General features: G+C 51.6%; 2 protein-coding genes across 2 annotated transcripts in view; both read right to left on the reverse strand.

The window, feature by feature from the left end:
- Oxsr1 (oxidative stress responsive kinase 1) overlaps window positions 1-12,884 on the reverse strand; it is a 32,481-nt gene extending 19,597 nt beyond the window's left edge. Inside the window, exons 1-4 of the mRNA XM_042667310.1 lie at window positions 12,747-12,884; window positions 5,165-5,277; window positions 3,502-3,610; window positions 816-957 (exon numbers count right to left, since the gene is read on the reverse strand). Of these exons, the coding sequence (XP_042523244.1) occupies window positions 816-957; window positions 3,502-3,610; window positions 5,165-5,277; window positions 12,747-12,816 (434 nt within the window). The 5' untranslated portion in view covers window positions 12,817-12,884. The remainder of the gene's footprint in view (window positions 1-815; window positions 958-3,501; window positions 3,611-5,164; window positions 5,278-12,746) is intronic.
- A 4,043-nt stretch (window positions 12,885-16,927) lies between these two features.
- On the reverse strand, window positions 16,928-21,129 carry Myd88 (MYD88 innate immune signal transduction adaptor). The gene is made up of 5 exons (XM_042667329.1): window positions 20,691-21,129; window positions 19,508-19,642; window positions 18,560-18,740; window positions 18,359-18,450; window positions 16,928-17,866 (listed from the first exon to the last, which is right to left on the reverse strand). The coding sequence occupies exons 1-5, from the start codon at window positions 21,085-21,087 to the stop codon at window positions 17,712-17,714; spliced, it is 960 nt and encodes a 319-aa protein (XP_042523263.1). The 5' UTR covers window positions 21,088-21,129; the 3' UTR covers window positions 16,928-17,711.
- Window positions 21,130-21,918: the final 789 nt, after the last annotated feature.

Genomic DNA, 21,918 nt, shown 5'->3' on the forward strand with positions numbered 1-21,918 from the left:
CTGTCCCTCAGCTCTTCAGCTCAAGGGTAACATTCTACCATTTGAGCCACAGCGCCACTTCTGATTTTCTGGTGGTTTATTGGAGATAAGAGTCTCACAGACTTGGGGGCTGGGAAGGTGGCTCAGTGGTAGAGCGCTTGCCTTGCATGCATGAGGCCCTGGGTTTGATTCCTCAGCACCACATAAGAAAAAAGCTGGAAGTGGCGCTGTGGCTCAAGTGGTAGAGTGCTAGCCTTGAGCTGAAGAGCTTTGGGACAGTGCCCAGGCCCAGAGTTGAGGCCCTACGACCAGACCCCTCCCCCCCCCCCCAAAAAAAAAGTCTCGCAGACTTTCCTGCCCAGGCCTCCTGAGTAGCTAGGATTACAGATGTGAGCCACTGGTGCCCAGTTTAAAAATTTTTTTAAAATTAATTTGTTCTTAGGGCATCCTAAACTATGCCTCGGCAATAGGCAGTTTACACAAAAAATATAGTAAGGATCAAGAAAAGGAATGAGCTGGGTAGTGAAGCTCACACCTGTCATCCTAGCTCAAGCTCATCATGCTAGCTACTCAGGAGGCTGAGATCTGAGGATCTCAGTTCAAAACCAGACCAGGCAGGAAAGTCTGTGAGGTTCTTATCTCCAATTAACCACCAGAAAACCAGAAATGGAGCTGTGGCTCAAAGTGGTAGAGCGCCAGCCTTCAGCACAAGCAGCTCAGGGACAGCTCCAAGGCCCTGAGTTCAAGCTCTAGGACAGACAGACAGACAGACAGACAGACTGACACACACAATGTCAAAACTCAGAGGAGTGTGGATGGTGTCACGGCTTCCATACCTGTGAATCTGCCCATTTTTATGCAGATATTCTAGCCCTTCTAAGACTTCCCGAAGTATCGTAGCGATGGTAGGCTCATCTAGGACTCCACTTTTGTGTTCCCCCTTGGCCACAATGTGCTTAATAATATCTAGAACTGATCCTGAAACACACAACAGAATTCATTGTAAGAAACGAACCCACTCAGAGATCATTTAGAGCCATTTTGGACTCAACACATCAGTGCTCTGCTGCAACAGATTAAGGGAAAACCCAACTTTTCATTCTCAAAATAACTGTTAAGAAAACAATTATGGTTCTCCTGAAAAGGAGATTCATTCCCGAGGAGATGGCACGTTGTTTGGTGGACTGAGTAGAGAAGATCTACCCACAACAGGGGTGGGCACCAGACAGCCGCAGCCCAGAGAGAACAAAAAGGTGAAGGGAGGACAAGTACAGAACCAGGTCGCCCTTCTTCTCTGTCCTTGGATGTCACAACTCCAGTTTTTCTCGTCCTGGAGCTCTCGGATTCACGAAGCTGGGTGGTGGAGGATCCTGGGTTTTCTGCTCAGACAGAATGACACCATTCGCCTCTCCCTGGTTCTCAGACTCCTGGACCAGGACTGAGACACACTGCCGTCTGCTGTCTTGCGGATGGCTTGCTGGGTTCTGTTATTGTTGATGATGTTTGTTGTTGTTGTTTTGCCGTTGTTGTGCCAGTCCTAAGGCTTGAAGTCAGGGCCCGGGCACTGTCTCTGAGCTTTTGTTGCTCAAGGTTAGTGCTCTACCCCTTGAGCCACAGCTCCATTTCCAGCTTTGCTGATAATTAATTGGAGGTCAGAGTCTCATGGACTTTCCTGCCCCGGTTTGGCTTTGAACAGCCATCCTCAGATCTCAGCCTCCTGAGTAGCTAGGATTTCAGGCGTGAGCCACCAGTGCCCAGCTTTGCAGATGATGATCTATTATGGGATCTCGTCTTTCCTAATTGAACCAGATAGTTCTCTGAGTAAGCCCCTTCTTATAGTCACAGCATGTTCTCCCTCCCCCCTCCCTCCTTCTCTACAGATAGATGACAGATTGATCTGATATGATAGATACATGCATGCATGTGCACGCATATATACATACACGCATGCAGAAAAGAGGAGCAAAGTGAGAGAGAGAGGGCAGGAGACAGCTACATCTCCTGCAGATACCTGGTGAAAAAAACCCTCAGCGAGAGTGATGAACAGCACTGGGAGGAGGTGCAGGCCTTGTCTGCAAACAGATCTTAGCAATGAGCAGGAGAAGAAAGAAATGACGGCTGGGCTGCTGAGAAAGAGCTCATCTTTCACAGTGAAATGGTTGAAAGAAGCTGCTAGAAATCAAGCTACTCCCATCTCAGATCTGTGGTCAGTTCCATGGAGTGGGGTAGGGTTCCTGCTACAAATGGAGTAGGTCTCACCCCCCTCTCTGGGAAATTTCTAGCTTTGTGATCCCAGGCAGGAGAAAGCCGAGTCTGGAGGGATTGTCTGCAGACCTTTCTCTGGAGCATCAGAGGCGAATCAGCCATCGCCAGCCAGCCCACATTCCAAACACACACCCAGTTAATAAAAACCACACACAGGGGAACGGGAGATGCGTTCTACCTGCCCGCGACAATGTGCTGTGGAAAGGCAGACGGAAAATGGCCTTGGGGACTTTATTCTGAATTTGCGACATTGAAAAGGGGGAATTGGGTTTCTAGAAAAAATAAAGCCTTTCTGTTTACAAAAAAAAAAAAAAAAAAAAAAAAAAAAAAGAAAACAATTATGGCTGGGTGCTAGTGGCTCATGCCTGTCATCCCAGTTACTCAGGAGGCTGAGACCTGAGGATCATGGTTCAAAGCCAGCCCAGATAGGAAAGTCTGTGTGACTCACTGCCAATGAACCAACAAAAAGCTGGAAGTGGAGCTATGGCTCAAGAAGCAGAGTGCCAGCCTTCAGTGCGTCTGGGCCCTGAGTTCAAGCCCTAATACCAGCAAACACACACACACATACACACACCAGCAAATATTTCTTTTTTTCTGGGAGGGTGGGGAGAGAGGGCAGTCCTGGGGCTTGAACTCAGGGCCTGGGCACTGTCCCTGAGCTTCTTTTGCTCAAGGCTAGTACTCTACCACTTGAAGTCCAGTGCCACTTCTTGCTTTTTCTGTGTGTGTGTGGAACTGAGGAATAGATCCCAGGACTTCATGCATGCTAGGTAAGTACTTTACCACTAAGCCACCTTCCCAGCCCCCAGCAAATGTTTCTTGATGTGACCCAACACTGATAGCCCAGGCTTGCATATGCGCGTGCGCACACATACATGCACACACACACACACACACACACACACACACACACACGCACGCACGCACACACACACACCATTCTGCCCCCAAACCAGTTTAACTTGAATGTAAACAAGCCTTTTCATCTCATGTGCAGCATGCAAGAAATAGAGGAGAATAGGTCAGACTTAACATCACACCAAGAAGTAACAAAGTAAGACAGTACATGAAGTTCCTATCTTGGGAGGGGAAGAGAGAAATGGAGGGAGGGAGATGCCATCCTTAATAAAGAAGTTTAAGAGGCTTAAGACGCACAGAGTGAGCTCTGTCTGGGCTCAGCTGCAGCACTGGAACTGAGAAGAGTCTTCCTATCTTCTCCAAGTCCCTTGTGGACGCTCCAAGCCAGGCCATACTCACCTCCGCTGAGCAGCTTCATGACAAGCCACAGCTCATCTTTGACCACAAAGGATGTGTAGTAAGACACAATATTAGGATGGTGACATTGGCTCATGGCTTGAATTTCTTTCTGCAAAGAAAAAACACACACACACATACACACAAACATGGTGAGCTGGGTGCTGGTGGCTCACGCCTGTCATCCTAGCTACTGAGGAGGCTGAGATCTGAGGATCACCTTCTTGAAGCCAGCTCGGGCAGGAAAGTCCGTGAGACTCTTTATCTCCAATAAACTACCCAGAAAAAGTGGGAAATGGTTCTGTGGCTGAAGTGGCAGAGCGCTAGCCTTTAGCACAGAAAAGTAAGAGTCCAGGCCATGAGTTCAAGCTCTAGGACCAGGCCACTCCCCCCACCCCACCCCCACCCCCGCCGCCAATCCTCCAGTAGTACTTTATATAGCTTTTCATTTATTCAAGTCCTTGCTCTTCCTTTCTACCCTGTTCCACTCCATACTGTGATAGTTGCTCCATAGGCCCAAGTATGGGAAGGCTACCATAATACAAAATGCTTAATAAATGCTGTTTCTCCTTTCTCATCTTCTCTACTGGAAAACAAATTTCCTTCACCGCTAAAATCTCATTGAATACATTTTATACCTTCCAAAGTCACCAGCAGACTTCGGCACTAAAAGCTGAATAAACACCAAAGAAAAGGAAGGAGGAACTTAAACAAGTATTTGCCTTCTGACATAGTCAAAGGGGATTTCAAGAGATAAGCTGTGTACATATAATAAAGAACGTATATTAAATGTAAGACTCTAGCCTGGCGCCAGTGGCTTAAGCCTGTTACCCTAGGTACTTAGGAAGCTGAGATCTGAAGATTGTGGTTCAAAAGCCACCCATGCAGGAAAGTCCATGAGACTCTTATCTCCAATGAACCACCAGAAAACTGGAAATTGAGCTATGGCTCAAGTGGTAGAGTGCTTGCTTTGAGCAAAAAGCAGCTCATGGACAGGGCCTCGGCCCTGAGTTCAAGCCCCAGGACTGGTCCAAAAAAAAAAAAAAAAAAAAAGATGGTATTACCACATAAATAAATATATACGCACATACTTAAAAGACTTTAGTCTGAAAGGTTATACAGCAAATGTTCATCACAGAGTAAGAGAATTACGACTCATTGTTCTACTTAGCTTGACTTTATGAATGTTACAATCTTTAAACATTTTCTGTGCGTTTGGCACTAGCATGAAAATCAGTGTCTCATACTTGTTAGGCAAATCTTCTATCACTTGAGCCATGCCCCAAACCTCCTAAGCCTTTATTTATTTTTTTTAAAAAAAAAAAGGGGGGGGGGGGGGAAATTCAGGTTGTTTCAAATGCCAACGTCAATATATAGCAGTATATCTCTCCATTTAAGACAGATGAGCAGGCACCAGTGGCTCACACCTATCATACTTAGCTACCCAGGAGCTGAGATCTGAGGATCAAGACCACACAGGGCAGGAAAAGTCCCTGAGACTCTTATCTCCAATGAACCATCAAAAAGCCAGAAGTGGAGCTGTGGCTCAAGTGGTAGAGCACCAGCCTTGAGCAAAACAGCCAAGGGAGAGCAAGGAGCACTAAGTTCCAGCCTCAGCACCCTCTCCCTACAAACAGACACAGAAAGCAGTGTGAGCCGAGTGTACCAGGAGTTCGTCCATGCTGGTCTGACATTTTTCAAGGTTTATCCTCTTGATGGCCACTTTCTCCTTTTTAGGCGTGCAGTAAGCTGCTTGCACCACAGCAGTTGCTCCACTCCCTGAGGATAAACACAGCTCAATGAGTAAATGTTAAAAAGATCATTAAAAGAAAATTTAGTCACTGGGCACTGGTGGCTCACACCTGTCATCCCAGCTGCTCAGGAGGCTGAGATCTGAGGATCGTGGTTCAAAGCCAACCTGGGCAGGAAAGCCTATGAGACTCTTATCTCTGGTGAACCACCAGAAAACTGAAGTGGCACTGTAGCTCAAGTGGTAGAGCGCTCACCTTGAGCTAAAGATCTGAGGGACAGCACCCAAGCCCAGAGTTCAAGACCCACAACGAGCCCCTCCTCCCCCCCCCAAAAAAAAAAAACTTGTTTGAAATGTGACAATTTTTCTTTTTGGTCGGTCATGGGGCTTTAACTCTGGGCCTGAGCACTGTCCCTCAGTCTTCAGCTCAAGACGAGCACTTTACCACTTGAGCCACAGCACCACTTCCAGTTTTCTGGTGGTTCACTGGAGATGAGTCTCACAGGCTTTTCCTCCTGGGCTGGCTTTGAACCGTGATCCTCAGATCTCAGGCTCCTGAGTAGCTGGGATGACAGGTGTGAGCCACCAGCAACCAGCACTAGAAATAATTTCACACACATTATGAAATGGCTCTGGGAAGATGGGTGCTGTAATGGGTGGAAGCCATTAGACAAATCTGAGAAACTCTCAATCTCCTATTAACCAGTAAAAAGCTAGAAATAGAGGTGTGGCTCAAGTTGAAGAACAGTAGCCTTGAGCACCAAAAAAAAAAAAAGCAAGCTGGGCGCCAGTGGCTCATGCCTGTAATCCTAGCTATTCAGGAGGCAGAGATCTAAGGATCATGGTTCAAAGCCAGGCCAGGCAGGAAAGTCTGTGATGCTCTTATCTCCAATAAACCACCAGAAAACTGGAAATGGCGCTATGGCTCAAGTGGCAGAGCACCCGCCTTGAGCTGAAGAGCACAGGGACAGCGCCCAGGCCCAGAGTTCAGACCCCATGACCGACAAAAAAGAAAGAAAAAGAAGAGGGAATGGGAAGAGAAACAGGGAAACGTACTAGTCATTAAAAAATTACCATGACAATTAAAAGCATACAAAAGTAGGACAAGCGATAAATATTAGGTCTAAATAGGGTAACTACCTGCTAAAAAAGAAAACTTAAATAGGATAAAGTGTTTCAGGAAGTGGTGTTGTGGCTCAAAGTGGTAGAGTGTGCTAGCCTTGAGTGAAGAGCTCAGGGACAAGCGCCCAGGCCCTGAGTTCAAGTTTTTAAATTTTGACAAACAAAATTAAAAAAAAAATGCTTTCAACATAATAACCAAAATATCCAAGGCAAAACACACACACACACACACAAAACCATGGCTACCAACAACCAGAAAACACACACACACACACACACACAGAGCCCGGTGCCAGTAGATCACATCTATAACTAGCTCTTTAGGAGGCTAAGATCTAAGGATCAAAGTTTGAAGCCAACCCCAGCAGGGAAAATCCATGAGACTGATCTCCAATAAACTATCTCCTCTCCAAAAAAAACACAAAAAAAGCTGGGAGTATCTCAAGTGGGCTAGCCTGGAGCCCATGCCTTTAATTCTAGCTCCAGGATCAACACAAACACTCTAGCATGCATACACATGCACACACAAGATATTCAACATCATTGGCCTATTAGAGAAATTAAAATTATAATGAGTCACCACAACACAATATCGACAAGACGTCATCTAGAGGATCACCATTCAAAGCCAGCCCAGGCAGGAAAAGTTTGTGGGACTCTTATCTCCAATGAACCACCAGAAAACCAGAAGTGGTGCTGTGGCTCAAGTGTTAGAGAGCTAGTCTTGAGCGAGCTCAGGGACAGAGTCCAGGCCCTGAGTTCAAGTCCCAGGACCAACAATGAATAAATAAGAAAGCAATGATATAATAACTTGAATGAATGTCATAACTGATTGTTACATAGTTCACAACTCCTCTTATTTGACTTATCAAATACAAGCTCCTAGAGACTGAGAACAGCCAGAGGCAGCAAGGGGTGTGGGGAGAGGGTGAGGGTATGGACACAAAGACACTACTGTAGCCTAATAGTCCAATTCTGTTTTGTGTGGTTTAGCAATAGTTACATGAAGCCACACATGTCATAAAAGTGATAAAAAAAAAAAAAAAACCAGAGCTGACCGGGCACTGTCATCCTAGCTATTAAGGAAGGAACAAAGGGAGGGAGGGAGGGAGGGAGAGAGAGAGAGAGAAAGAAAGAAAGAAAGAAAGAAAGAAAGAAAGAAAGAAAGAAAGAAAGAAAGAAAGAAAGAAAGAAAGAAAGAAAGAAAGGAAGAAAAAGAAAGAAAGAAAGAGAAGAAAGAAAGAAAAGAAGGGAGGGAGGGGGAGAGAAAGGAAGGGAAGGAAGTAAAGGGAGGGAGGGCTGGGAATGTGGCTCAGTGGTAGAGTGCTTGCCTAGCATGCAGTTTGATTCCTTAGTACCACATACACAGAAAAGGCTGGAAGTGGCACTGTGGCTCAAATGGTAGAGCTGTGGCTCAAGTGGTAGAGCACTAGCCTTGAGCAAAAGCAGCTCGGGGACAGCGCCCAGGCCCTGAGTTCAAGCCCCAGGACTCTCAACTTAGAATCAATTTAGACCTCCCTGCCTCCTCCCTGCTCCTCGTGTCAGCTGTTGGGCTCTAGGTCACAGCCCTGGCCTTTCTCCCCTGACCTGGAACAACTTCCAGCAGTTAACTGTGGAAATCACTTCTTCAGGTTCTCACTCAAATGTCACCTTCCAGCTGAGGCTTTCCATGACTTACTGTAGGTATGGGGCTTGAACTCAGGGCCTGGGCGCTGTCCCTGAGCTCTTTTGTGTTTTGCTCAAAGCTAGTGCTCTAGCATTTCCAGTTTGGGGCTACTTCCAGTTTTCTGGTGGTTCAATGGAGATTAGAGTCTTACCAGGTCTTTCCTGCCTGGGCTGGCTTTGAACCACTATCCTCCAGATCTCGCCTCCTGAGTAGCTGGAGTGACAGGTGAGAGGCACCAGTGCCCAGCCTCCAAGACCTATTGTAAAACTACAACCACCTCCAGCCTTAGCAGCCTCTTAACTCTGTTACTACCTGCTTTCATCTCAGCAGCAAACATGGTAGGAGTTCAATGAATACTTGTTGATTAATCAAATGCTGGGGTAGTTTCCAAGGAAAGAACTTTACTGGAGACAAAGCAAAGAAAACGTGTGTGTGTTGGGGGGGGGGGGGGATTGTAGTTGTAGAGGTGGGAGGGAAGGAATGGTAGGGGGAAAACAAAGGAGGAGACAACAATGCTCAATAGGATATGTACTCATTACCTTGCTCATGTAACTGTAACTCCTCTGTACAGCATTTTTACAATAAAAAACATACAAAAAAAAAAAGGAAAAGAAAACATATCCAATCTTTTTTAATTTTACCGTGTACTAGTTAGGCAAGGGCATTTCATCGCGATAATCCTATGCATAGACAGGGTATATATTGATTAAAACCACCTTGTCTAGACCGGGGACCAGTGCCTGAAATCCTGGTGACTCAAGAGAGTATGCGAGATTTGAAAATCTGTGGTTCGAAGCCAACCTGAGCGGAAAACTTCATGAGACTCTTATGTCCAATTCACCAGCAAAAAAAAGCTGAAAGTGGAGGTGTGGCTCAAGTGGCAGAGTGCTTATGTTGAGCAAGAAGCAACATGCCAGGCTCTGTGATCAAGTCCCAGTAGTGGTACAAAAAAAAATTAAAAATGAAAAAGTAAATATAGCCAGGTGCTGGTGGCTCACACCTGTAATCCTAGCTACTCAGGAGGCTGAGATCTGAGGATCGCGGTTCAAAGCCAGCCCGGGCAAGAGAGACCGTGAGACTCCTATCTCCAATAAACCACCAGAAAACCAGAAGTGGCGCTGTAGCTCAAGTGGTAGAGCGCTCACCTTGAGCTGAAGAGCTGAGGGACAGCGCCCAAGCCCAGAGTTCAAGCCCCACTACCGACCAAAAAAAAAAAAAAAAAAAGAAAGAAAAAGTAAATATAGCTCAATCTTGACACACTACGTAATTATTCTCATCATTAATAGCAACATTCACAAAGCAATGTATATCAAACAAGGTAACAAATAAAACAATGTTTCAAGGCTACACTGTTGGCCACAATGTTCCAATACCAGGCTCTTCCCTGCCAGGCAGTGTAACTGACTAGCGGGGCAAATTAAATGATTTACTTTCAGTATCATATTTAAATTCTAATTTAAAAGCAAACACAGGATCAATATTTTTAGCTGCTTCTCCAGGAATACATTTTCTCCTCCAAAGTGACATCTGAGAGGTAGCAGGATGCTTCCTCGCCCCCCTGTGGCCTAGATTTGTCATCCTAGCTACTTAGGAGGTTGAGATCTGAGGATCATGGTTGGAAGCTAGCCCAGGCAGATAAAGCACCTGAGACTTTTATCTCCAATTAACCAGCAAAAAAGCTGAAGTGGAGCTGTAGCTCAAAGTGGTAGAGGCCCTGAGTTCAAGCCCCAGGACCCACAAAAATAAATAAGGGAAAAGTATTTTCTTAGATTATTGTGTTTGTTTTCAAATGATCTTTCCTAGCCAGAACCCTGCGAGAGACTATTGGTTTAATTAGTCTGCCTCGATGACAATGTTACCTGAGTCTTCTAATCAGAGGAAAAACTGTTGGTCATCATTCTATTAATAGAGCGTGAAGCGCTTCACATTTATGTTGGGGCTAGAAGTGAGCTTCTAGTTGAGGCTGGAGGAGGCTTCATTCACAGATCAGTACTTTAAACATCAAAAGGTATAGCTAGCTGGCTTCTTTGTCTCATGACACCTAGCTATCGGGAGGCTGAGATCTAGAGGATCACTGTTTGATGCCAGCCTAGGCAGAAAAGGCTGACTCTTGTCTCCAATAAACTACTCAGAAAAAGCCAGAAATGGTGCTGTGGCTCAAGCGGTAGAGCACCAGTCTTGAGCCCAGACCCTCAAGCCCTATAACTGACACCCCCACCCAAAAAAAACCCAACACATATGCAGTCAAAGAAAACCATCCCAAATAACTACAGGTTCTATGACTCCAACTTAAGATGACTGTCCACAAAGATCTATAGAGACAGAAAGCAGATTTTTTTCGGGGGGAGGGGGTGAAATTGCCTCCAGCAAGGGGTGAGAACAGGGAGTTGCTGCAAACCAGTGTGAGACATCCTTCTGGAATGATGGAAATGTTCTAAAACTGGCCTGTAGTGACAACCGAAAGCCTTGTACATTTACTAAACAACAATAATCGTTGAGGGTGGGAAGGTGTCTCAGTGGTAGAGAGCTTGCCTAGCATGCATAAGTCCCTGGGTTCACTTCCTTGGTACCATATACACAAAAATTAAAATTAACTTTGAAGAAAAAAAGTCACTGAATTTTACATAGTAGTCAGGTAAGACTTATGGGATGGAAATTATACCGCAATAAAATTGTACTGGAAAAAAAATGTAAAAAGACTATGAGAAGTGAAGGAAAGAGAAACATGAAAGGCCACATGTTATACAATCCTAGTTATGTGTAATGTCTAGAATAAAGATGAATTTCTAGAAACAAAAATTAGATCTACGGCTGGGAAGGTGGCTCAGTGGTAGAGTGCTTGACTTGGATGCATGAGGCCCTGGGTTCGATTCCTCAGCACCACATAAGCAGAAAAAGCCGGAAGTGGCGCTGTGGCTCAAGTGGTAGAGCGCCAGCCTTGAGCTGAAGAGCTGAGGGACAGCCCAGGCCCAGGGTTCAGGCCCCACGACCAGAAAAAAAAAAAAAAAAAAAAAACCTCTAGGCAAGATGCTGGTTAAAGTAGACAATTCTTTTCTTCTAACACATGAGGGTCTAAGCCTATGCCTATGTTTACCTAATCTTTTTTTTTAATGTCTGGGCAGCCAATACACCCCTCATTCCCCACCCTCAGGCTCCCCTCAATCACTGCACTTTGGAATCCCAGCCCTGTTTGTACAAGTTTTGCTTTCTGCGGATTGGTATTCCTGGACCCCCTTCAAATCCAGCGCATAGTGGCCACACCTATTAGATCATGTCACATCCCTGGCCCGCACCCTCTGATGACACACTTGACAAGAAATTCCAAGCTCTTTAGCAAGGCTGAGAAGGGCCTGGCGGCCTGAGATCCAGCCCTGCCACAGGAGGCAGCACACATGGAGCCCTTTGCCTCCCAGGGGTTTTTGCCTTCCCTTATCCCTCAAGGGGAGGGAGGGATGAGGGGGGGATCTTTTCTCTGGTGGCTCACGCCAACTACTCAGGAGGCTAAGATCTGAGGAGCACAGTTCAAAGGCCAGTCTAGGTGAAAAGGCTGTAAAACTCCTATCTCCAAGGAACCTGCCAAAAGTAAAAATTAAAAAAAAACAAAAAAAAAGCTGGAGGTGGCAGAGGGGCAGCCTTCCCTCAGTTCAAGCCCCAGAATCAGCACAAAAACAAAAACAAAGTGGGAGGGTGGGGGGGAGATAAAAAACAAAACTTGGGGCTGGGAAGGAGGCTCAGTGGTAGAGCGCTTGCCTTGCATGCATGAGGCCCTGGGTTCGATTCCTCAGCACCACATAAGCAAAAAGAAAAAAGCCGGAAGTGGTGCTGTGGCTCAAGTGGTAGAGTGCTAGCCTTGAGCTGAAGAGCTGAGGGACAGCGCCCAGGCCCAGAGCTCAGGCCCCATGACCGGACCCCCAAAAAAAAAAAAAAAAAAAAAAAAAATTTGCCCAGGCTCTGAAGTAAAAAGCATTTCTCAATCTTTCAGTGCTCAACTTAGCATCATTAAGACCATTTTGTCCCTGAATTCACACCACTGTCTCCAGGGTCTGCCCTACTTTAGTTTCTTCCTACCACCAGCCCCAACTACATCTTTTTATTATTAAGTTCTTGACTTCATTTTGTGGCAGAACTGAGGCTTGAACATCAGAAGGCCGCCAGTGCTGTCCCGCTCAAGGTGGGTGCGCTCCTTGTGGGTAAATTCATTAGGGGAGAGAGAGATCAGGGGCCACGATCCTTCCAGCTCTGCCCGATCTGCGCCCCTTTTCTGGGTGTGTGTGTGGGGGGGGGAGGGGATCACTCTTCAGGGGTCAACCTGCCCCCCCCCACGATCCCAGACTCCCCCCCCCCCCGACCCCCCGACGTCGTTCATCAGCCCGTTTGGCTCACCACCCCTGCCAAAAGCATCGCCCTGCATCCACCTCTACAACAGGCCACCGTCCCCTCCCGACCACGGATCCGCTCCACCCTCTCGCTCCATCATCAGCCCCGGGGATCTCGGGGCCCCGGCCCCACGCGCGTCCCCGCAGGCCCCGTCCCCCTGTCATGCATAGCCCAGGCCTTGCGACGCTTCCCCCCGCCCCAGGATCACAGCATCCCACCCCCAAAAAGCACACCCGCCGCAGACGCATTCACCCCCGGCCCGGCCGCTCCCGTTCCACACCGTGGGGGGGGGGGGGGGTCAGGGCCGGCCCCTTCTCCCCGCCCTCGGCTCACCGATCACCTCCTGCAGCTCGTAGTCGTCCCGGTTGATGGACCAGGGCAGGGCGGCCGCGTCCTCGCTCATGACGGCGGCGGCCGCCGCTCGGGGTTCGCCTCCTCAGGCCGCGCGTCGCTCCCCGGCGCCAACCGCCTGGGGCCTGGGGCCGCGCCCGGGGAGGGGAGGCGCGGGGGCCCGGCCGCGCAGCCCGCCAGGCCTCGGCGCCCCGGGGGCCTCCGCCGCCGCCGCCGCCGCCGCCCCGGGGGCCTCCGCCGCCGCCGCCGCCCCGGGGGCCTCCGCCGCCGCCGCGCACTCCCCTCCCGCCCGGCCCCTCGGCCGCCGTCCCGCCCTCTCCGCCCCGAGCCCTCAGCGCGCAGCGCACGGCGCCCAACTTTCCCCCCCCACCCCACGGCGGCTCGGCCTCCACCTGCCGGCCGCACGCACGCACGCAGCGCGCCGACGTCACCGCGCCGCCGGAAGGACGGATACGCCCGGCCCTCCTCCTCCTCCTCCTCCTCCTCCTCCTCGGGAGCGGCATGTCCGGGCCGCCATCTTAGGTGTGGCGGGATGCAGAGCCGGCGTGGAGGCCGTGTCCGCGCGGGGAGGAGGGAAGGGAACATGGGCGACGGCGGAGAAGCCAAGCCTCGGAAGGGGTTCGGCTCTGGGTGGGGGCGGAGGGGGGGGGCGCAACACAAAGCCGATAGTCTCTGCACGGAGGGACTTCCGCCACACCCAACATGGCGGCGCGGCCGTAACCGGACGTGTGGGGGGCGGGACGGCTCTCTAACCGCTGGGGCTCCGTCACCCCCCATTGGTCAGGCTTACGGAGGGCCGTGACGGCTCATAGGCAGGCGTGGACGTCAATCACGACTTACTCCCGCCTCCCGGATCGTGGGCTCTGCGGTGACGTCACCCCGCGGAGCGTCACGCTCGGGAGACGTGCGGACCCGCGCCGAGGGGGGGGTGGAGGAGCCTGCGGAGGGGGCGGGCCGCCGCCCACCGGGGTGAAAGGTCAGACGGGGGGGGAGGAGGAGAGAGGGGCGGGAGGGAAAACACCGGGGAGCACCGGAAGTCGCATCCGTGACGTCATCGGCGCCGAGGCGGAAGTGCCCGGCCGCACCATCCCCCAGTACTGGGGTGTGTTTCGGATTTTTTAATATATATATTTTTATTTTATATATGATTATACATATGACATGTAATAATAAATAACAAGCCCGGTGCCCAGTGGCTCACGCCTGTCATCCTAGCGCTCAAAGGGATCGCGGTTCAAAGCCAGCCTGGGCCAGGAAAGGCCGGGGACTCTGGGATCTCCAATGAACCACCAGAAAACCAGACGTGGCGCTGTGGCTCAAGTGGTAGCGCGCTCGCCTTGAGCTCAGGGACAGCGCCCAGGCCCAGAGTTCAAGCCCCACGACCAGCAAAATAAGTGGATGCATTGTATGTGACATATAATTGTGTATATATTCCCACAGGAGACTGGGGATATACGGTATGTGGACTGGAAATGTATATTAATCATAAGCAACAACATTGCATATGTAATTATATATAACATACATGTATATCTAAATCCCCACAGAGAAGATTGGGAAATAAATAGAATTATATACAGGCTGCAAAAATATATAATACTATTTAGGGCCTGGGAAGGTGGCTAGAAGTCGTAGAGTAGGAGGCGGTAGAGTGCTTGCCTAGCGTGCATGAAACCCTGAGTTTGATTCCTCAGCACCACATAAACAGAAAAATCCAGAAATGGTGCTGTGGCTTAAGAGGTAGAGTGCCAGCCTTGAGCAAAAAGTAGCTCAGGGACAGAGCCCAGGGCCTGAGTTCAAGCCCCAGGACTGGTTTTATAAAAAAAGAAAAAAAAAAGCCACGTGCTGGTGGCTTAGACCTGTAACCCTAGCTACTCAGGAGGCTGAGATCTGAGGTTCAAAGCCAGCCCAGGCAGGAAAGTCCATGAGACTCTTATCTCCAATAAACCACAAGAAAACAGAAGGGATAGAGCAGCTCTCCTTGAGCTGAAAAGCACAAGGACAGGCACCCAAGCCCAGAGTGCTCAAGCCCCACAACCGACAAAAAGCAAAAGCCAGAAGTGGTACTTGGCTCAAGTGGTAGAGCGCCAGCGATAAGGTCCGCTCCTGGATGGTGAGAAGACTCCATCCTCCTTGCAGCGAAGTCTCCACCCAGTACCTGCAACTGGCACACCTGGAAGAGGTCACATCTGCATCCTCTGAGGTCACATCTGAATTCGATGTGGCCAAACCTTTCTCCGCCCATACCCTAAATAAGGCCTACCCCAGGCCCAGACACCCTTTTCTAGCCCTCTTCTCTTTCCCAGTTCTCTTTCCCAGGCCTTTCCCAGCTGCATGGAGGACCAACATGGCCTGGTGCCAGCCAGTACGATGAATAAACCTACCCCTTACCTGAATACCACGTGCATGGTGCTGTTCTTACTCGGCTACCTCTTTTTAAAAACCTAACACCAGCCTTGAGTGAAGTTAAGGGACATTTGTCAGGCCTTGAGTTCAAGACCAGTACTGGCACACACACACACACACACACACACACACACACACACACACACGCACTTACAATACAGGGAATGTTCCATTTCTTAAGCTGGTTGATAGGCGGACAAATGCTCAACGATTAACGCACAGGTTTCTGTGCTCTTTTGAAGTAGATGGCATAATTTATAACGTCTGGTTTTTCACATTTCAGGTCATAGTAATTTTGTGGTACACACTTGGTCCAAGCTTTTCCTTTCAGTCTGACAGGCCTTCCAACCTCCAGCCAGTTTTCGTGGGCCTGCCTTAGCCCATATGTAACCCTGTGACACTTCCCTCCCTCCTTCCAGGAATGGCAATTCTGCCTCCCCTGTCCAGGTCTTACCCCTGCCCAAATTAATGCTGTGTGTGTGTGTGCATGCACACGTGCCATCCTGGCGCAAACTCAGGGCCTGGGCGCTGTCCCTGAGCCTCTTTGTGCTCAAGGCTATCTTGAGCCACAGTGCCAATTCCAGCCTTTTCTGATTAGTTTATTGGAGATAAGAGTCTTACAACTTTTCAGCCCAGGCTGGTTTTGAACACAATCCTCCAGATCTCAGCCTCAGAGTAGCTGGGCTACTCTGGTGTGAGCCACTGGCAGGCCCAGTTTGAGACCACACTTTCATGAATGGCAAATCCCATTTGCCATTCATGTGTGGCTTAAGTGGTAGAACACCAGCCTTAAGTAAAAAAACCTAAGGGAGGACACCCAGGCCTTGAGTTCAAGCCACAGGGTAAAAAAAAAAAAATCTTTTTTTTCCAGGGCTGAAGACCAGGGCCTTGCCCGTGCCAGGTGGGCGCCCTTCCGCTGGGGTAAACCCCTAGCCCCTAATTTTTTTTTTTAAAGCAGAATTCACATAGAAAGATGATGACACTTTGGTGGGGCAGATAAAACCCTCAGGGCTCTGCAGCAACCACAGAGGCCTTTTGTACTTCTATTGCTACCCAGTTGTCTGGGAAGAAGGAAGGAAGTATTAGATCCGTGTGTAGAGAGAGGGCTGGGTTAAATTCCTGCACAAGTGCAGATTAGGGAAGTGGAGAAGCAGGCCTGATATTTCATCTTCAGGAAACCAAAACAAGAAGGGAAATGACAGGAAGTGTGTCTTTGGTCTTCTCTCAGATCAAACCCCTTCTTGGCTTATTCTACTTCAATTTTTTTTTTTGGGGGGGGGTGGTGGTGGTGCCGGTCATGGGACTTGAACTCAGGGTCCAGGCACTTGGCCCTGAGCTTTTGTGGCCAAGGCTAGTGCTCTATCACTTCTTAGAGCCACAGTGCCACTTCCAGCTTCTTGGTAGTTGATTGGAGATAAGTCTCACGGACTTTCTGGTCCAGGCTGGCCTTGAACTGTGATCCTCTGATCCCACCCTTCTGGGATAACAGGCTTGAGTGGCCGGTGCCTGGCTGGCACATCTGCATTTGAAGTAGTCACAATGCAAGTGCCCAGTTGCTACATGTGGCCAGTGGCTAATTCTGCTGGGTAAAGTCACAATGGTGGAGTCGCCTGGTTATCTGGAAATTTCTCCCAGTCCCATACCAACCCATCCACGGATGCCAGCCTCTCCCCCTCCCTGCAAAGGCTGCACCCCAGCTTACCGTTCCCAGATTCCTTAGGCTGGCACACACACGTACATGCGTGCGCACACACTCATACACAAAATAGAACAGTCTTTATTTTAAATCTAGGCTTTAGAAAATGGGTATGCAGTTGTCAGATCTCACAGAAGTTTTCAGGAAGCATATAAAAACTTGTAGAAAGGCGATTTCAAATTGCTTTAAAAGGCACAGTATCCAGGAGGAAGTGGGAGGGAGGAAAGAGAAGAAGGGTAAGGAAAGGGAGGAGGAAAGGAGGAAGGAGGGAGAGAAGGGGGGGAAGAAAGAGGAAGAGAAGGAATAAGGAAGTGAGGAAGGAGGGAGGGGCAGGAAGCTGTCAGAGACTACTTCTGGGTGGCACAGGGAAACAGTTTCCCTGCCTGTGGTCACTGGGACAGATGGCCCCACCAGGGACCCGGACCCCTGCCCAACCCACCAGCCACTAGACAGTGGAGGTGAACACCTGCCCCTACTGCCCACATCCATCCATTGATCAAGGGGTGTGGAGGTTCAGGGGTCAGGGAGGGAATCCTCCCTGAGTCCACCCTGAGTAGGAGAAAGGGGACCTAGGTCCCCCCTCTGCCCCCTGACCCCCCTAAACGATCTCTCTGGGACAGCCGGGATGCCCTGGGACATCTCCTGCTGTGATCTGCACAGAGCTCTGGTCTGATTTTCACTCCCTGCTCCTCGGGTGCTGGGAGGCGGCCCAGGCAGTCATCTGAGGAGGGCTGTCCAGAAATAAGAGGTGCAGGTTTCCACCCCCACCCCCACCCCGAGGAGGAGGGAGGAAGGGGGGGGTGAGGCACATCCATGTCCCCCCCACTGTGGCCCAGAGCTGTGCATCAAGGCAAGGACAAGGCCTTGGCCAGGCGGGTCCAGAACCAGGACTTGGTGCACGGGTTGGTGTAGTCACAGACTGTGATGAACCGGAGGATGCTGGGAAATTCCTTCTTCATGGCCTTGTACCTGATGGGAATCAGGCGCTTCTGATGGGCACCTGCCGGCCGGGCATGGGACATAGCCGTTAGCTACCCACCCTGACACAGACAGGCCCAGACCCCAACGGAGGGGACAGCAGCCCGCGCAGCACACGCTTGCGCGGAGACACACGTGTGTTGACAGAGAGAGGCGCAAATGCATTATCTCCACGGCCAAAGACCTCCAAAACATCCTCACTGGGTGCCAGTGGTGGCTCACGCCTGTCATCCCAGCTACTCACTGGGATCTGGAGAACTGGGGCTCAAAGTTAGCCCCAGGACAGGGAGTCCATGAGACTCTTACACCTCCAATGAACCACCAAAATACCAGAAGTGGTGCTGTGGCTCAAGGGGTAGAGCACCAACCTTGCGCACAGAGAGGCTCAGGGACAGCCCCTAGGCCCTGAGTTCAAGCCCCAAGACAGGCACAAAACTAAAGGTGTCTTGGGGCAGAGGTAAGGGAGGCATTCCTGGATCTACAGTTCTCTAGCCGGGGGCAGGACTCAGTTTACCTGGAGAGAGGCTGAGCGCGAATTTGGTCTGGAAGTCACACTCTTTGCTCTGCAGGTAATCATCGGAGACCACCACCACCATCCGGCGGCATCTGGGAGAGAATGGGCATTGCGGTGACTTCGTTTAGTGTAGGCACAGACTCCATCAGGGGCCCAACACCGGGGAGCTTTGTGCCCCCGTCCCAGGCTCCCCTAGGTAACCTCTTCTCGATGAGCTCGCTGGCAATGGACCAGACACAGGTACCAGGGAGGACATCGCGGTCGGACACGCACAGCTTCAGCCGGTGCTCCGTCTGCTCCAGCTGCCGGATCATCTCCTGCACAAACTGCAGGTCGCTGGGGCAGTAGCAGATGAAGGCATCGAAGAGCTCCGGTGCTTGTCCTGGGGGGGGGAGGGGGGACGAACAGCATCGGGGGAACGGTCAGAGGGCCAGGCACCCACGGCTTGAGCCAGTCATCCTGGCTACGACTCAGGAGGCTGAGATCTGAGAATTGTGGTTCAAAAGCCAGGAAAGTCCATGAGACCAGAAAACAAAGTGGCTCAAGTAGTAGAGTGCCAGCCCTGATCACAAGGAGTTCACAGAGACAGGGCCCCAAGCCATGAGTTCAAGCCCCGGGACTAATGGGGATGGGGGGAGGAAAGAGACTCCATGGTGATATTTGCTAGAAATTTCCTGGTGTTCATCCCAATGTGCTCCAGGTGGGTAGAAGTCCTGGGTTAATCGTGACACAGACCATGCCTTGAAAGTCACAAGGCAAATCAGAGATGGAACTATTTTCACTGCCTTTCCATTCCCTCCCTCACTTCCTTTCAATGCCAGTCCTGGGCTTGAACTCAAGGCTAGCACTCTACAGCACTTCAGCCACGGCATCACTTCTGGCTTTTCCTGTGTATGTGGTGCTGAGGAATTGAACCCAGGGCTTTGTGTGTGTGCGTGCTGAGTCAGCACTCTACCCCACTGAGCCACCTTTCCAGCCAGCTTATTTTTTGTCAAGGTAGGCGCTCTACCGTTTGAACCACACTTCTACCCACTGATCACTGGCTTCACCACCATCTGTTAGGTCGGGGAAACTGAGGCTCCAAATGACAAAGTTGGCCCGCCCACCTTCTTCCTCAGAGCCCCCACGAGGAAAGCACCGAGCGCCTACCCAGCGGGTCATCCAGTGTGGTGATGCCGGTCAGCTCCTCGGTCCTGGGGACGCTGCTGTCCACTCGGGCCACCTGCAAGGGTTTCTCGGCCTCCAGCTCCTGCTGCTTCCGAATGTACTTCAGGCAGTTCTCCTCTGCGGGAGACGGGCATGGCTGGGGGGCAGGACCATCGCTCCTTCTCCACAGGCCACCCCCTTACTCTGTGTGTGTGTGTGTTAGGGGGGATGAGTGCGTGTGCCAGGCCTGGGACTCGAACTCGGGACCTGGGCGCTGTCCCTGAGCTCTTCCACTCAAGGCTGGCGAGCGCTCTACCACTGGAGCCACAGCACCACTTCTGGCTTTTGGTCTTTCCCTGAACTTCGTGGACTTGGCTGTCTGGGCTTGGCCTCAAACCAGGGTGGGAAAGGCGTGAGACTTTCCGCTCCAGCGAACCACAGAGAACCAGAAGTGACACTGTGGCTCCAGTGGCAGAGCACCAACCTTGGGTGAAAGAGCCCACCAACAGCGTCCAGGCCAAGACCCACAACAAACCAAGTTAGAACCTTTCAAGGCACCTGAGGTTTGGGGTATGGTCTGCTCCCCATTTCCCCCCCTTAGTCCCTCCCCTCTGAGGCTTGGGGTTCCTCTGCTCCCCAAGTCGCGCCCCATCCCCTCTGTGCTTTTTCAAGGTCTCTTCTTTCAGACCCTTTCTTCTTTCCCTTGGCCTGGACAGGAAAACCCGACCCTCTACTAGCTCCAATCGGGGCCTTTTCCAGCTTTGGTACCCCCTTTACAGGAAAAAATGGGGGGCATCTCTGATATCCTCCCCACCCCTTTCCCCTCCCCTTTCCCCTCCCCTTTCCCCTCCCCTTTCCCCTCCCCTTTCCCCTCCCCACTCCTCCCCTTCCATGAGCATCTCGGGGCACCTCTGAACTCCCTTCCCCTTCCATCCCCACCCTAGACCCCTTAAATGAGAAACAAGAGAGGCATGGGGCATATGTGCCCCATCCCACCCTCGCCATGCCCCCCTGTGCCCGAACCCAGCACCCCTCACATTCTCCGTCCCTGAGCTCCCATCTCCTCCCCAGCACCCCCCCCATGCCGCCCCCCCATGCCGCCCCCCCCATGCCGCCCCCCCCATGCCGCCCCCCCCATGCCGCCCCCCCATGCCGCCCCCCCCCCGGGTTATCCCCCTGTTCTCACCGATGTCCGCGCGCAGCTCCTGCAGCACGTCCTTGCGGCCCAGCTGCTCCAGCAGCCACAGCAGGCGGCCCACCGAGGCTCCCGGCCGGGCCTGCCAGGCGTCCAGCAGCGCGGCAGTGGGGTCAGGCCGGGCCTCCAGCTGCCGGATCTCCAGGTACTCGAAGCCCATCTCCTCGGCCAGCACCGTCCAGTCGGCGGCCACGGCCGTGCGCGGGTTCAGGTGCAGCGCCAGGCGGCGGCGCACGCGCACGTTCAGGGCGGCCAGGGGCAGCGCGGCAGCGGCGGGGGACAGCGCGGAGGCCGGGGTCGAGGACGGGGCCGGGCCGGGGGACGGTGCCGGCGCCGAACCCGACAGACCCCGAGATGCAAACTCCGCGCCCGGGCCTCCCGCGGCCATGGCGCCTCGCCGCGGAGCCGGCTGCGCGTCTCCGCGGACTTCCTGCTTCCTCGCCGGGAGCTCACCGCCGGCCACGCCCGCTTTCGGTTTCCGCGGGAGGGGAAGGAGGAGGCGCCGCCCCTGCGGCCCGGCCCGGCGGGCCTCGCCCTGAGCTGGGGGGGGTGGGTGGGGGGGCGGTGTGCAAACACGGGAAAGCCTTTCGATGCCTTCAAAAAGAGAGCCCAGTGCTGGCGCTGCGGCTCCCGCCTGAGGCTGAGATCCGGAGGATCGAAAGCAGCCCGGGCAGGAAAGACGGTGAGACCACCGGAAAACTGCAAGTGGAGATGTGGCTCAAGTGGTCGAGCGCCAGCCTCGAGCAAAAGAGCTCAGAGACAGCGCCGACGACAGCCCCATGATTGACCCCCCCCAAAAAAAGGAAACGGAGAAAGGGGCTTACAGCAACCAGCCTGAGCTTTTAGGAGTTAATGGGGTTGAAGGTGTGTGTGTGTGTGTGTGTGTGTGTGTGTGTGTGTGTGTTGGTCCTGGGGCTTGAACTTGGGACCTGGACTTTGTCCTTTAGCGTGTGTGTGTGTGTCTGTGTGTTGGTGTTGATTCTGGAGCTTGAACTTGGGGCCTGGACTCTCCTTTAGCGTGTGTGTGTGTGTGTGTGTATGTGTGAGTGTGTGTTGGTCCTGGGGCTTGAACTTGAGGCCTGGACTCTGTCCTTTAGTGTGTGTGTGTGTATGTCTGTGTGTGTCTGTGTGTCTGTGTGTTGGTGTTGGTTCTGGAGCTTGAACTTGGGGCCTGGACTCTCCTTTAGTGTGTGTGTGTGTGTGTGTGTGTGTGTGTGTG

This window comes from Dipodomys spectabilis, unplaced genomic scaffold, assembly GCF_019054845.1.
Source record: "Dipodomys spectabilis isolate Male_0828 unplaced genomic scaffold, ASM1905484v1 ptg000388l, whole genome shotgun sequence".
NCBI lineage: Eukaryota > Metazoa > Chordata > Mammalia > Rodentia > Heteromyidae > Dipodomys > Dipodomys spectabilis.